We start from the raw sequence: 15,723 nt of genomic DNA on the forward strand, positions 1-15,723 counted from the left end.
CTCCCCACATCTATTTTCCCTTGTGGAGACCTTGTGAGCTGTCATGGCTGCCACCCCCCCTTCCCGAAGGTAAAATAAGAGGCGACGTGTGTGTGTCATGAAGCCCGGGGAGGTGAATAATGAAAGATATTACCCATCAGCAGGGCTTCGACGTGGCGTTCAATTAGCCTTCCCCTCGCGCAAACTGATCGCTTGTCATCCCTGGGATGGATGGCCAGAATTAATCCGCTGACGTCTCCCTCCCTAAATACCAGATTTGGATGGAAAAGTGTGAGAAATATTGGTTCATCCCTCAGTTCAGTTCAGTGCAGGCCTCCAGTGGTGGAGATCGCTCGTCCACCTCAACATCCCTCACAGGTCCTCTTGTTCCTTCTCATTTAGCCTGCGCTCGTTTCCCTTTCCCTCCCTCTGACTGCGAGGAGGATATTACAGCTTCTTTTTTATGTCTTTCTGAACAAGATCTGCATGGAAGAAGTTTTGTTCATGAAGTGTAAACACAGTTTTCCATTTCAAGCGTTCGTCAGTAAATAAGGTCTAAGGTGTAAGAACGAACCGTTTTGGGAAGGGACTGTTTCAAATTATACGAATCCATGAAACCAACAGGAGAAAACTGTTAGTCTGCAGCGCTGAATCTATAATAATCTAACATTCAATTTGTTATATGAATCAGATGCATAATAATGGACTAATAAACTAATAAAAGATATTTAAACTAGTTGATCTTTACAAACTTCACGTCAAGGTCGGTTTGATGATGTTCGGTTTATTTCCAACTGATCTAATCTCCAACACTCATCCCCTGACAGTCCCTGTAAGCCCCTGAGGGGCCAGTCTCTGGGTTTATCAGTGAAATTGGCGGTTTGATTGATTAAAATAGGTACAATCCCAGGAGTCCTTGCTGACCTAAAAAACCTTAGCCGACGACAGTTCTAATGTAAGCACACAGTCTCTGTGCCTGCCAACATGTTGCCGCTCGCTCACTAACAGGCAGTAATGGATGATCAGCTGGCCTGACAGCTGCACGGCTGCCGGCAGCTTTCACTTCACAGCAGCAGGAAGCTCGTCAAGTCGCGTTTAGCGCACCGTGGGGAACCCCTGTTGTTGCAGAGTCGCACACGCTGCTCTGCCTTAGCTGCTCAAATTAAAGGAACGACCTGCCAGAGCTCTTCACTTGTGAAACTCTGTTTTAATGAGATAATCTGTGAGTTTTGTTTTAATTATCAGGCTGCAACTGGTCCCACACTTCCTGGATATTACCTCTTAATTACATCAGGTTAGCATGTCTTCCCTGTAGGTGGCGCTGATGCTCGTTCCAGACGCTTTGCTGTTGATTTGTGTGCAAAAGGAAGGAACCAGGTCTGGATCTGAAGCAAACAGGAGCTGCACAAAGGCTGAGTTTAGTTTTTAGTGATAAACTGTTGGGAAGTGTTGAGAAAGGTCTGAAATCAGAGGAGGAAGACGAGTTAAATCATAAATCAATGATTGGTGCATGTATTTAACAAAAATACAGTTTTGTTGTCACCACAGTGAGAAAGAAGAAGAAGAGTCCGGCTTTGATTTGATTGGTCAGACGACACTTTATTAATGACTTTCTGTGAAACGTGTCACTTTTCAGTCCCGCTCTTTAAGGATGTTTTAGACATTGCAGCTTTCACAGCGCCACATCTTGTCCTTTACGCCGCCGCCCTCCTTCCACTTCCCTCTGTGTCACTCTGAAGTGCTCCTTCCTGGCGTTATGTCACCGCCAATTACACCGAATGTGCCGTCACTGGCGGCGAGGGTCACCCCGGGCCTGCCGCTCTGTCCCACCACCACCGACCACCTTAATGAAAGCTGAGCGTCCGGGGCAGCAGAGAGCAGGCTTCTGTCCATCAGCAGGCCTGTCCATCTCGCCCCCCCACCACCACTACCACCCCCTTCTTCTTCTTCAGTGGTGCTTCTAACACCCCCCCCCTTCCCTTCACGGCTGGACTCTATTAATATCCTCTGTCGGAGTGTTAATGTTGTAGAGGTCCGGTGAAGTGACACGCGTGGCAGCGCGGCTGTAATTGCTAATCAGTGGACAGTTTTATCCCCCGCCGCCGCCTCCCCCCTCTCCCCCCCCTCTCTCTCCTCCTTTTGATCTCTCTCCTCGTTTCTCCCGTTTCGATCCCCCTCTCTCGCCTTCTCTCTGACCTTCTTGCTCTCGCTCACTCTCTCTCACCTAATGAATCCAGCTCAAATGAAGTGTGGGCGGGCGGGCGGTCGCTCGGCCTAAACGCTCAGTCAGCCGCAGCTGATGTGCGTAGGAGAGAGTGGAGCAGGGTTGTTAACAGGCCTGAACAGAGGGAGGGAGAAAGAGTCAGACAATTAAATAACCGCAGATTTCCCTCCATCTTCTCTGCTCCCGCTCCTTTCAGCTCTGGTGCAAATTTCTGATGTTGAGATGGTTTGTGGACAGATGAACTCGTGTTTAATGCGTCTTCTGGCTTTAAGCTCGTTATCCGCGCTCCACGGGCCCCGGATGCCGTTTAGCTCCGTGCGCGAAGAGCAGAACCGAAGAGTTTTGAAACAAAGTGCACAAACAGGACACTGTCAGCCTCGACGGCTCAAACAGACAGAAGTATCTAAACGTCACTGTGGTTGTTTTTAATGCAGGTTAGAGTCGCTTTCCTGCAGCAGCCAGATTTCTCACTTGCTAAGAGATTAAAAACCTGAGTTCTCCTCACGAAGCTGAGACTTTGACATGTGAGCATGTGCGGATTAAATGTTTTGGAGTGGGACCACTGTGACAGCAGAGGGCTGGGGTGGGAGACCATTACGCACGGTGGCACCGGGCACCAACTATAAATCCAAGTAAATAGTTCGGAGTTGGTCTCGAGTGCCGACGGTTTGCAGAAATAAAAAAATTAACCCAGTTTATTGTGGAGGAACCTGAGCGGCCTGCACTGAGCTCAGGTGTGAGGCAGAAAAGCCTTAATCCGGGACGCTAAAGAGAAAACAGACAAGTGCTCACCTGTGACCTCCATACCTGCTCGGTCGATGTGGAGAACTAATGCTGATGATAAAGGAGAGAGAACCGAGAGTGTTTCTTAACTTTTCTCTCGTCTGAGTGAAATTGTGCAGCGTCACTTTACTTCGTTATTTTTTTTTTATCTTAGTGTAAAATCTATAAAACCACTGTCGTCTCACCGGTTTGTTTTAATGGGTTAACTGTGAGTCACAGTGTGAGCATGTCGGCAAACATCCTTTGTGTTAGTCGGATGAGCAGAATGAACAGCAGATATTTGTTCTCCTGATGTTCCACGTGTTCTGGTGCTGAACGTGTCGTTGCCTCCTCAGGGCATGCTGCTGAAGCGGAGCGGCAAATCCCTCAACAAGGAGTGGAAGAAGAAGTACGTGACGCTGTGTGACAACGGGCTGCTCACCTACCACCCCAGCCTGCACGTAAGACACACACACACACACACACACACACACACACTCATTACAAACTTCCTTATTAGACCCCAACACTCTGCTCTGCCAGCTCTGACCTCCATTTTTCTGCTGTGAGTGTGTGTGTGTGTGTGTGTTACGGCCAAGCAGTTTCTGGTCTAACACACACACACACACACACACACACACAGAGTGCTGATGGCTTGTGTATTAATTAGGACTCGTCATCTGTTTGCCCACGTCGGTGTTGATGATGTGAATATCAGCTGTAATGTCTCTGCTAATTGCCCCGGCTCTCTGCCCTGTTGGCACAATATCCTGCCCCGACGCCGCTTTATTATCACACACACTCACACACACTCACACACACATACACACAGACTCCGTCTGCCTTTTTCCTCTGATTTTCATCGATGCCACTATCCACAGGTTTTCTCCACATCATTTTTATTTCCTATTTTTTCCAATTACCCCAATAATGTTTAATTTCCAAGGGGCGAATGTTTTGTCTGTAAAATAATGTTTAATTTTCAATTTTCAAGTAAAATTTTTCCTGTTGCTATTTTTCTTTCAAATCAATATTAAATGCAGCCGTAGTGTGGAAATGGGATGTGCGTGCCTTTAGTGTTTCAAAGTAAAAGTTCAGTTTAACGTCGAAGCCAGAAAATGATTTGTGGAGGATTTAATATCAGCTCTCAGGGACATTTGGAGGTCAGGTCAGGACTGGAGTTAATGAATTAGAAAAAGTAATTGGCAACTGTTGTGATAAACAGTCACTTTAAGTCAAGACCGAATATTTCACTTGAATTTTCAGGATTATTATGAAATCAGGGTTATTATGGACAAACCAGCAGCTGCCCAGGAAAAGAAGCTAAAAACCAGCAAGTTTCTGTGTTTTTGCTTGAAAATGAATAATTTATCAAGGTAGTCGAGCTGGTTGTTCTTAATAAATCGACTCAGTTGGGGATCCAGACCAGGGGCGGCGTGGGCTTTGGTGGTTTATTTCCCAGCATCCTCGTGGTCATTGGAGTTGAGCTGCTGCAGCTGAAGACGCTCATGTACCCAAAAAAAAAAAAAAAAAAAAACCACTTGCACACGTCCATCACCGATTAGAGCAGCTGATGCAGTAAATTAGTGTTAAAACTCATCACTTAACACATCAACACGCACACACACACACGCACACAAACGCCCTCCAGCACCGAAAAGCCAGGTTTTCCTGAGCGCGTTGCATCTGCAGCTCGGGCGTCAATTAGCATGTTTGCAGAGGCTAATCGAATGAAACTCAATCAGCGCCGCTAATTGGCCGACTATGTGCAAAGAAATCACATTAATGCCACTAATTAAGTGGATGGCAATAGATGCCACATAATTGGCAACAAAAGTCTCGTCTAAAGAGAAGATCAGGCCAAAAAGAGGCGAGACAGTAATTAATCTCCTCTCGTGTCTGAGTGTCATTAACGCCGAAGTGAAGGGCCCCGCGTCCTGCCGCATCTCCGTTTGTTTTCCACCTCAACGCCGCTGACGTGTCGTGTAGCCACGCCCCCCGTGCAGGTGAGCACTGACGCGCTGCAAACAGCACCCTGGTCTCACCTGTTCTGGCCTAAATGAGTCTTTGACTTCCTGTTTCCGCTGTGGCGTCAGACGTACGACACTAACAGACTGATGTGTCTTTAGCTCTTCCTGGACTTTCTGCCACATCTCGCTGTCTTCTTCACTGACGACAGTAGAAATAATAAAGTCTCTGTTTCCCTCGGTGTCGCTGCGACAACACACACGTTAAACCCTCGTGTGTCCACACGCTTCCTTTCTTTCCCTCACACACACACACACACACACACACACACACACACACCACCTGTCGTCAGTGTGTTCAGTCGACACACACATCCGTCCTGGACGTCGCTGCGTGGCGTGGACGATCAGGCCGATGATGAAAGCTCTCAGATGCAAATGGAGACTCAATTACTGCGGTCAATCTGTCGGAGGTGTGTGTGTGTGTGAGTGAGTGTGAGTGTGAGTGTGTGTGTGTGGAGAGTTTACCCAGCAGGCCCCTGGCTCGAGGGCTCTCCGGTGGCTTGTTAAGACGCCGTCGAGAGCACTTGGCTTTGAATTGGCCTTTTGTCAGCCGAGCTGCCAGAGGGAGGCGGGAAACGGAGAGAGCAAGTGTTTGTGTGTGTGTGTGTGTGTGTGTGTGTGTGTGTGTGTGTGTTGTAATGGTGTGTGTGTTTTATGCTCTTGCACTTCTGTACTTGTGAGGACATTTTCTCTGGGCGTCTGAAGGCGAGGAGTTTAGATTTAAGGCAGGGTTTAGGTCGTGGTCACTGTGGGGTCAAAGGTCACTGAGGGCTGGAGAAGTGTCCGGGTGTTTGTAAAACAGTTTCTGTTTGGATGAAGTGGTTTTAATCCGGCCCAGCCTGAGCTTTGTTTTTCCTCGCCTCCTTCATGTTGAAGAGGCGGCCGACCTCCCACAATGCTGTGCTCCTCTCAGGTCACCGCAGACACTCCACCCTCCTCACAGGAGTTGGGGTGTGAATTTAACGAGCGCCTCTCGTTGGTCATTAACGCCTCTTCTGGTCCTTCTCGTCCTTTCGTTCACACGTGGACGGTCGGTCGTGTTTCAGGCGTTTTATCTGCGACGGCCAAAGCCCATCAGAGCCCGAGTGTCGGCCACTTCAGGGCCGCTTTGAGGGATTAGCTTTGTTTCCACTGAGCTGCTTCAGCATTTAGAGCCTCATTATCCCGACTAATCCCCCCCACTAAAGAACCACACAGTCACCACCACTCACCAGTTTATTGAATGGGGTTGTGTTTAGTTATAAGACCATCGCTGTGCAGACCTAATTCTGCAGCCTGATTGGCTGATTGTGGCTCAGGATGTTTATGTTCTTTACTCTTTCCAGATGTGCGTTAAATGTGTTCACTAACACCCCAGGTGCTGTGCCAGTTGATTTTAATGTCCCCTCCTCTGTCAGGACTACATGCAGAACGTCCACGGTAAGGAGATCGACCTGCTGAGGACCACGGTGAAGGTGCCGGGAAAGAGGCCGCCCCGCGCCGTGTCCACCTGCGCCGCCATGCCGAGCCCCAAAACCAACGGGCTGACGAAGGACATGAGCAGCCTGCAGCTCGGACAGAATCCAGGTGAGACCTCGGTGGTTTTATCCGAGACCCTGTGGTTTCTGTAAAGTAAAGAAGGCGTCTTTACTGGAGACCTGGGGACCACATTTATTTATGGGACGTAGCCGAGTGACCTGAAAATGAAAATCATCATTTATCCCATTTAGCAGAAAACAAGTCACATCTCTCATGGGGTTTTCCATTTAAAAGCCAAGTCAGACCAGTAAATAATCTCATGAATAATCCAAACCCTGTGAAATTCTTTATTACGCTGCACATAAAAAAGACAGGGGTTATAAAAGATACGACGTGTCCACAAAGGCACATTCAGCCCAAATGTTTTTGTTTATGTATCGACAGTGAAGAGAGAGAAAAAAGCTGCAGGATCAGTTTCCGCCCTCGTGGCGTCTAAGCGTCACCTGCAGGTTTGCACAGGTCTGAGCTTCACGTCACGTTTAGGGGTCAAAGTTTAAAAGCAGCTACAGACGTGACCCGTCTGATGCGAACCGCAGCAAAGGTCCACAAAGGTCCGCTCACCCGGGACCGAGAGAGAAGCGGCAATTAGCCGCCGTGAGAAGATGTATTTTTTAATTGTGCCTCTAATTGCTGCTCTTGCTCCTTCATCACAAACAGCAGCGTGTTCTGTTCGTCCTGAAACAATAAAGGCCGAACGCTGGAAGACGCCACCAAATAAAAAGCAGCGTCAGAATAAAAGGAGGCAGTTCAGCCTTGAAACGCACAAACTGCTTCTTATCACCTGAAGGAAGACGTCGTAAAACAAAAGGTGGAGGGGCACGCACACATTAAAGCGGCTCGGCTGTTTAAATCAAACACACACATGGAGCGCACAGTGATCCAGGAGGCCCGAGCTAATAGCATGAATATTCAGTGAGCCGTACTCCGTACTAATTACTGTCATGAATATTAATGCAATCAGAGTCCTGGCTCCACTCAGCCAGCACCGAGAAATGAGCTGTAATGAGAGAGAGAGGCAGGGAGGGGGGAGGCTGTTGGACCGCTCAGCCTCGTACTAACTCCGGGGTTTGATTTAAGCAGCCAGCCTTTTATGGTCCCCCGTGTTTCTGTGTGTGTGTTGTGTGACCCACTGTGTTTGGGTGCACGCGCTGCAAGGAGCTAAAAAGCATTTCATCTCCGTTTTAAAGAGGTTTTCAACACAGCACGGTGAAGCTTCTCATTCTTAAAACTGGAGCTGCACAAAGCGACGCTTTGACGCAGACAGTGGGTCAAATGTAACGTTTTAGTCTGGTGTGTGTGTGTGTGTGTGTGTGTGTGTGTGTGTGTGTGTGTGTGTGTGTGTGTGTGTGTGTGTGTGTGTTGTCAGGTTCTTCCTCTGTCACCATTTAGCTTCTGCTCTCAGGCTGAACTCGCTGAATGTTAATTTAGTCCAGATGTTTAGAAATACACATCAAGTGACCGAAACTAGATCGACCAGCATGTGCTCAGGTGGGCGGTCAGCTGACCCCACTCTAACCCTGACTTCCTGTCTCAGGCTCGGTGACCAGCAGCTCGTCGGTGTCTCAGATGGCGAGCGGCGTCAGCTTGGTGTCGTTCAACGCTCGTGGCATGGAGGGGATGCACCAGCGCTCCTACTCCGTCTCCAGCGCCGACCAGTGGACGGACGCCACCGTCATCGCCAACTCCGGAGTCAGCACAGGTAACTGGCTATTGTGGAGTCATGTGACACGTGTAACCCGTTAGTTACAACAGTGTGTGTAGTCATGTAACTCAATACATATCAGGAATACTTGGTTCTCTCCCAGTCTGTGTCAGGTCAGTGCACCTGTCAGACCCAGCTCTTAGTGTCTGTATCGACCTGTTGTAAAGTTCACAGCCCTGTTTGTCACAACCTGCTGCTCCGTCTCAGCGATGCAGCTAAAAACACAGAATGATGATGAAAAGTGTAAAATAAGGAAAGCACCATGTTTTTCCTCCACGTCAAGTCCACACATGCAGCTGCACTGCAGGATCATAAGGCCCCAGTGCGGAGCTCCGCAAGAGGGCCTGTCTCCCGTTCATCCACCTGTGCAAAGCTCAAATGCAGCTCTGAGTGTGTGTTCTTGTGTTACCTTACTGACCACCATACACACACACACACACACACAGACAGCTGTCAGCAAGTGTGTGTGTGTGTGTGTGTGTGTGTGTGACTGTAAATTTGATTGACAGCTTGGTTGAGCCGACCCGCCTCCATCAAACAGCGTTTAAAGCTGTGAAATGTTTCAGTGGACCCCAGGGGCCACAGACACACACACACACACACACACACACACTCGTCTGCACCTCAAATCTTTATATACTGAAATAAGACCAGGGGTTTTCCACAAACAGTGACGGCCGTTCTCAGGTTCTGGAGCTGGTTTTTGGAAACAGACGGGGCCCCCCATTGTTGGTGAGGAAGAACCATGTGAGCCAGGTCGGCGGTGTGGCTCCCTGCTGGGTTTTTAATAGTCTTTGGACAATGGAGGTCTACGGCTCAGACCAACACATTCATTGTTGAAAACTGAAATATCAAGACTCTCCTGAGAATTGATCTAAAATCCAATAGTTGTTTAAAACCATATTTTAATTGATGTTAGCATGTTCCTAATGTGGTGAGCACAGTCTGATATTTGCTACCAACATCCAATCCACATTTATTTTAATTGATTTATTTTTGTAATAAAAGAGCAAACCAGAGAAAGTTGGTGTGAACCGGGCTCAGTAATAATATGAGAGAAACCATTAAACACTTCGCGGCTCTCAGGTGAGGAGGCTGCGTCTCACCTTGAGGTTTCTGATTTGTGTGGTCAGTAAAGCAGCTGGAGAACAAACTGTTGATGAGTTCGAGCCGAGGGAAAACCCACTGGAGACCACAGGCAGAGAAAGTGAAGCAGGAGGAGGTCTGGAAGGAGGTGGGGGGCGGGGGCTGACGTGGATGGAGCGCGGCTTGCAGATGGGAGGGCTGTTAATCCACGGCGGTTAATTGCGCGCTCGGGGATGGCATCTTGTCAGCAGAGATAAGTTGTCACATTTTCCACTTGAGCTGAGACTAAACGATTGTAAAATAAGTTATGGCCGTCCTTGGGGCTGTCTGCCGTTTGGGGACGCGGCGGCCAATGAGCGCCCATGTACGTGTGTGTGTGTGTGTGTGTTTTGTGCACGATTTCATCTCTGCACACACACACACACACTGCACCCATGTCAGAGTCGCCGCCACGCTGTGATATTGATGGAAGCTGAATGTTATTTTATTCCGCCGCTAGTCACAGCTGTCAGAGACCACCGTGACGAGTGGAGGGCAGGGAGAGAGAGAGTCCACTCCCTTCTCTGATAGCCTTGATCGCCCCCAGCGCTGGCCCTCACAACCCCCCCCCCCCCCGGCCTGTGTGTGGACCCAAGCGGGTCTCTGTATTATCTTCACCCTGCTCCTGGTTTTTTCTACTTCCTGGTTCATTCTCTGATTTCTGCCCATGCAAAATTTCCTGTTACTCACAGCCATGGTCAGGCTTTTATTGTGAAGGGCCTTCACCTTCCTGCCACTGTGAACGCCTCACTGCATTAAAGTGTAGAACAACCCAAGGTACTTTCAAATATCTGTGTACTTCCAAACTCTACTCACAGTACAAATACATACGTCCAGATATCTGCAGTATATACTGGATAAAAATATCTGCTGTACTAACCAATACCTCTGCAGATTTATATGTTTGCAATATGCGTACTGTACCTACTTTCCAAATAGTAATATTTAGTCAGCAGATTTGTTTGAAATATTGCAGGAGAGAAGAGTAAAGTAAAAACAGGTTTTCTTTTTTCCAGCAGATGACAAACAGGAACAGTTGTGATGTTATGAAATGAACTTTCTGGGAGAAACTGGTCAGTTGTGTCACGCTGGGAAATCTAAATGTTCTGCGTTTGTCTGAATTCCCAGACACGGGCCTGGGAGAGTCGGTCTGCTCCAGTCCCGGGATCTCGAGCACTACCAGCCCCAAGATGGAGCCGCCGCCGTCGCCGCACGCCAACCGCAAGAAGCACCGGCGGAAGAAAAGCACGAGCAACTTCAAAGCCGACGGCCTCTCTGGTACTGCAGAAGGTAACGCCATCTCCCCTCCCCTCGCCTCACACTTTCCCCGCCCAGGTCCCACCACGAAATCCACCCTGAAGCTTTTATAGTTCCAGCACAGTAATGGTGTTATGGTTTTTGAACGTGTGCTGGAATCAAATTATTTTCCTCTAAAATCAAATTAATTAACAGGTTCATTTTAAAATCCAGTGTTTACACACTGATGGGTTCTACATGCTCTGCTGTCCAGACCTGGACACGCAGTGTGAACTAAAACTCCAGTAAGAATCCCGATGTTGGTCTGGGACCAGGGTTGGGAAACGCAGTCATGTGATCGTCCGGGACTCCCGACCTCCACGTTGAGGGAGGGATCTCTCCATCCTTTCATTGTCAGCCCTTCATCTCTTCGTCCTGCTGGACTCGTCCTCCCTGTGTGTCAGTGTTTGTAACAGAACCTCAGCCGTTTGGTCGACGGTCGGACGCTGACAGGAGCTGAAATCAATGCTGATCTGATGTGTTTTGTGGGATTTTTAGTTTTCACCTGCAGAAATGTAGAAATTACAGACAGTATTGTCCCAAAAGGACAAGACAGTGATGAAGTACAAGCACCAGCAAGCGTTTTCATTTTGATTTAAGCATTTCTGTCTTCCACATCACTGGGATAGAAAACCAGCAGCACAGTGTTTTGTCTCTGGTCTGTCTGGATACGAGGGAACATTATTTTACTGTAGTGTGCATGTGCTTTCAGAATAATACTAAGAAAGTATGCCGACTTTACAAGAGAGCAGGAATAACTAAGAATTTGTTGTAGTCTGCGTTTCACAAACATTATTGGGTTTTCTCCAACTCACCAAATCAGAAAGTTTACAATTTTTGCAGGGAGACTGGCACCACCAAGGAACCTGTTTATGCTTTTGTTCGGTCGAACTTAAATTCTTCCTGACAAAAAGTAAAAACAGGTTTGTCACTAAATTGTGGGCATGAGAAGATCTTTGTTTGACGTCTGCTGCCAAACACAGACCCGACAGATTTTCAACTTCAGGTTTTTAGTTCAGGTATTTTTTTGAATGTTGTTGATTTACAAATTTCTCTTCTTTATATTCACGCTCACATGCTAAAGCTGCTCTGCCTCATGTCTCCTCAGACTGTCTTCTTACAGGGTATTTGACCCAAATCAGACTGCCACTATAAGCTCCTCCTTCCTGCTCTTTGCCCCTCCCATCCCACCTGAAGCTACAACGTGAACTACGGATGCCTGGTTGGGACAAAGTGTCCAGTCCAAAGCTAGCGTTAGCTGACTAAGGAGTAAATGTGTCAGTCCAGTCGACGCTCTGGTTCCTGCTAATGTGACCCAAAGCACTAACGTTACCCAAAGCTCCACTTCCTCCCAAATCCACATCAGATCCATTCAATCCAAAGGTCCAATCAGGACCATGCTAGGTGGCTAATGCCACCAATCCAACAGGTTAGCATTAGATGCTAACACATCCAGAAGGAAGAAGGCCACATGTGGATCCAGTGTGAGTCCTTTGGCTGCTTTGAACACTCTCCATGTGAAAAAGCCAAAGCCATGTTAACCCTGGTTGTTGGTCTTTCTTTGTCCCACTCTCTCTGTGCTAAAGAACGCCGCCTCTTGGCTCTGGCAGCCACTGGTTCCCACTTTGAGCTGCAGAGACTCCTCCATGGCTGCTGTTGGAAACCACTACTGGCCGTCAGAGTAGTTGGATTTTCAGTCGTTCCCTCTCGCTCGTGTAGACGCGGGCTTCTCCTTTAGCTCGTTAGCAGTCCTGACAAACATTTGCACTCGGCGTAACACACACACACACACACACACACACACACACACTCTGGGTGGCTGAACAGATGTGGCAGCAGCAGCAGATGTGTAATGTTCGTCTCTCCATCATGGAGGCATCAAGCAGCTGACAAGGCAAGTGGCTGTCTGAGTGACGGATCGACGCTGCGTCTCCTTCCATCTCTCTTCCTCTCATTTCATTCCCTTCTCTTTCCTACCCACAACCCTCAGCTCCACGTTTTCCTTTTATCTTTCCACCTTTTGTCTCCTCTCCCTCCAATATTCCTTTTTCCTCTCGTCCATTTTCTTTTTCTTTGCCTTCCTTTGCTTTCCGTCCTTTCTCATTTATTCCTCTTCAATCCCCTCGTCGTCTTCTTCTACCATTTCTTCTTCACTCCCTTCTTTTCCTGCTCTTCTCCTCCTCGTCTCTGCCCTTCCCATGTTTCCTTTCCTTGGTTCCTTCTCTTCTTTTTCCTCCCTTGTTTCTCCTTGTCTGTCTTTTCTTCTCCTTATTCCTTTCATTTTCTTTTTTTTAAATCTATTTTCTGTCATCTTTTTTTCCGTTCTCTTCTCCTTTTCATCCCTTTTCCCCTCATTTCTGTTTGCTTGTAATTTCCTTGTCTCATCAGGACCAGGTTTTATTGTCAGACCTTTTCTCTGAGTGCCACACATTGTCAGACGCTCCCTGCTTCCCTGACTCGCCCTCCTATTATTCAGCTGGAGAGGCTTAAGTGAAATATTATAAATAATCCACCGTATTGAAATCTTTTATCAGCTGTGTCACTTTCATTATTCAATAAACGATTAGTAACAGTCTTCCCAATTTAGCCATTAAGCACTGAGCGTGCTCGGTCGGCCGCCGGCTCGCCGCCTGTCACGCCGGGCGGGCGGGTGAAGTATCTTCATGTCAGAGCGAGTCCCGGCGTAATTCATGCGGGGGAACCGCCCTCTGCGGCCGAGCTCCCCCAGGTAAGACCAGATCAGCACACTCGCTCAGTCAGACCACCTGAACGTGGTGTGACGGTTCGTACGGATGTCAGAGACCCCGTGACCTCTGCTGCCACCTTCAGGACAGAATTCTCACTTGTACAGAATAAATCAGGGCAGTACCTCTCCAGTCCTCTCCGCTCTGTCTTGTCTCTGGTTTCACGTGCACTGGTCCAGGTCTCGAGGATGTTTGGACTCTGACTCATCTGAGATTTGACTCATGTCAGTCCTGTAGACACTTTACGTTGTTTGGACTCTGACTTCACTGTCTCATGGTCACTTTAACTTTGCTTTGTCTCTTTCTTGACATTTAGAATCTGATTTGTCTCCTTGTCTTGTGTCGATGTTATTTTTTGCCGTTCTTGTCCAGCGTAGCTCAGAATTAGTTTGTACTGTGGCTGGAGCAGTGAACTGTTGTTGTTGTGCAGGTTGAAGAAATATCAGGAAGAGCCTGCTCCCTGCTCTAATCCCACCGACAAAGCCTTTCTCACAGTCCCTGCCAAAAACAGTGTGAAGACACAGGCACTGATGGAACCTGAAGCTGCCGTCTCCTTCATTTTGTAACACACACACACCTGTGTCACACCTGCGTTAACCCCCGCTGATCACAGTTAGCTGCCCCCCCCCCCCCACACTTTGAAGCTTTGAAAGTCGACCCACACAGGTTCAGGTATTTGAAGTGGCCCCACACAGGTGACCACAGGATCTCTGGGCACATTCCTGGATTTGTTTTGTGCCAAATCAATCAACCACCAGCTGACGCCTGTGTGTGTGTGTGTGTGTGTGTGTGTGTGTGTGTACCACTGTAATTGCCCTCTCAGACCGTCTCTTTCACTTATTCCATAATTCTCCTCCGCCAGTCGCTGTGTCTGTGGATCAGCTGCACCTGCAGCACGCCGCCTGTGACTGGCTCATTGTGAGCGTGAATTCCTTTAACGTCAGGGTTGATCAGGGAGACGGGCTTCGCTCGCCACCACAGGTCAAGTTGGGTCATTGGGGGTCGGGTGGGAAACAAGGACGGCCACTGTGAAGCAGCGTGCAGGTGGTCTGACAAATACCTGACAGTCTGGAGACGTTTGACTTGGGAATGTTTGGCATTTTCACCATTTCCTCTGGTGTGGAACCTGCTACATTTCTATAATTTTAGCTTAAATGTATTATTATTATAATTATTTTAGTCTGATCAGTTTATTTCAGTTGCTGAATATTCAGAGATGAGGACAGTTTCTGTAGCAGCACAAAAACAAAGCAGTGGTTCTAAAAGTGTCCAACAGTCCGGTTTGTTATGGAGACACCACTTTGTAGAAGTTGAGAGGTCCAGGTGTTGTGTAGATGAAACACTCAGACCTCACACGCCGTCCGTTGTCTCTACACCTGAATGTGGGACGTGGGTCTGATCCTGGTGCGTGAGCGGCAGCAGCTCCGACCTCTGACCTTTTTACAGGGGCTCAGATCCAGGCTGATGATGTACTTGAGCTCGGCCACCACAGCACAGAGCTGATCGCTCACCTCGAGTGGCGAGAATAACATTTAAAGCGTCGGCCTCCCTCTCACACAGACGCAGCTTGTACTTCGCTGCTTTGGTGGCAAATGCTCCCAGTTGCCCCGGGGGAGTAAATATTAAGACGTTATTTATTTTTTTTATATTAAAGCGCTGAAGGCAGCAGCAGTCAGAGGTCAGAGAGCCCTGAGAGCAGTCTGGAAACAATTCTGTGGTTTCTGTACTTCACAGCAGCCTGTCCTGGGTTAGATGTGCTGGATGTTCAGTGTTTTCTGTGGTCGGATCGCAGGCTGCAGGTTTGAGATCCACCAAAGGAGGATTCATTCTCACATAATGGCCAGAGCCTGTATTTACACCAGACGTTAGTTTGGTGCAGTTTTATAGCAGACAGGTCTTTATTTCCTCTGGTTAATGCAAACTCAGCACCTCTTTTATGTTTGCGTGTCGACTTGATAAATTCAGCGTAATGTTCCTTTTCATCAGCGCAGCATCAGTCTTGTTGTAATCACCGCTCTGCTGCAGCTAACAGGTTCTTTTTATTGTTGGCTGCATTAAAATAAGAGATAGAGTGAGAAATGAGTGTTTCCTTCAGGTGGTTTGTTTGGTTCGGTCCACAGCCTAAAAACCCAAAGATTCATGCAGATTGGAGATCAGTCGTTAATAGATGGTTCATTTTAAAATCAATCAGCTAATCGCTTCAGCATTTCTGATTTTATTGGCCGATTTATGTTCAGTCGTTTCTTCCTTGTGGGTGTTTCTGCTGCCAATGAAACTCAGAGCGTCTCACATGTTTGTTTGTTTTTTTTTCACAATAAAATTATTTCTTTACCAGAGGGCTTT

At 47.9% G+C, this 15,723-nt stretch overlaps 1 protein-coding gene across 2 annotated transcripts in view; it reads left to right on the plus strand.

Annotated features, from left to right (window-relative positions):
* The window catches only part of agap1 (ArfGAP with GTPase domain, ankyrin repeat and PH domain 1), a 107,722-nt gene that overhangs the window by 66,881 nt on the left and 25,118 nt on the right, over nucleotides 1–15,723 (plus strand). For both annotated transcript variants that reach the window (XM_026301624.1, XM_026301623.1), the window contains exons 10-13: nucleotides 3,322–3,426; nucleotides 6,393–6,561; nucleotides 8,048–8,212; nucleotides 10,469–10,630. In XM_026301624.1, coding sequence (XP_026157409.1) covers nucleotides 3,322–3,426; nucleotides 6,393–6,561; nucleotides 8,048–8,212; nucleotides 10,469–10,630 — 601 coding nt within the window. The remainder of the gene's footprint in view (nucleotides 1–3,321; nucleotides 3,427–6,392; nucleotides 6,562–8,047; nucleotides 8,213–10,468; nucleotides 10,631–15,723) is intronic.

Source organism: Mastacembelus armatus, chromosome 2, assembly GCF_900324485.2.
Source record: "Mastacembelus armatus chromosome 2, fMasArm1.2, whole genome shotgun sequence".
In the NCBI taxonomy this organism is placed as follows: Eukaryota; Metazoa; Chordata; class Actinopteri; order Synbranchiformes; family Mastacembelidae; genus Mastacembelus; species Mastacembelus armatus.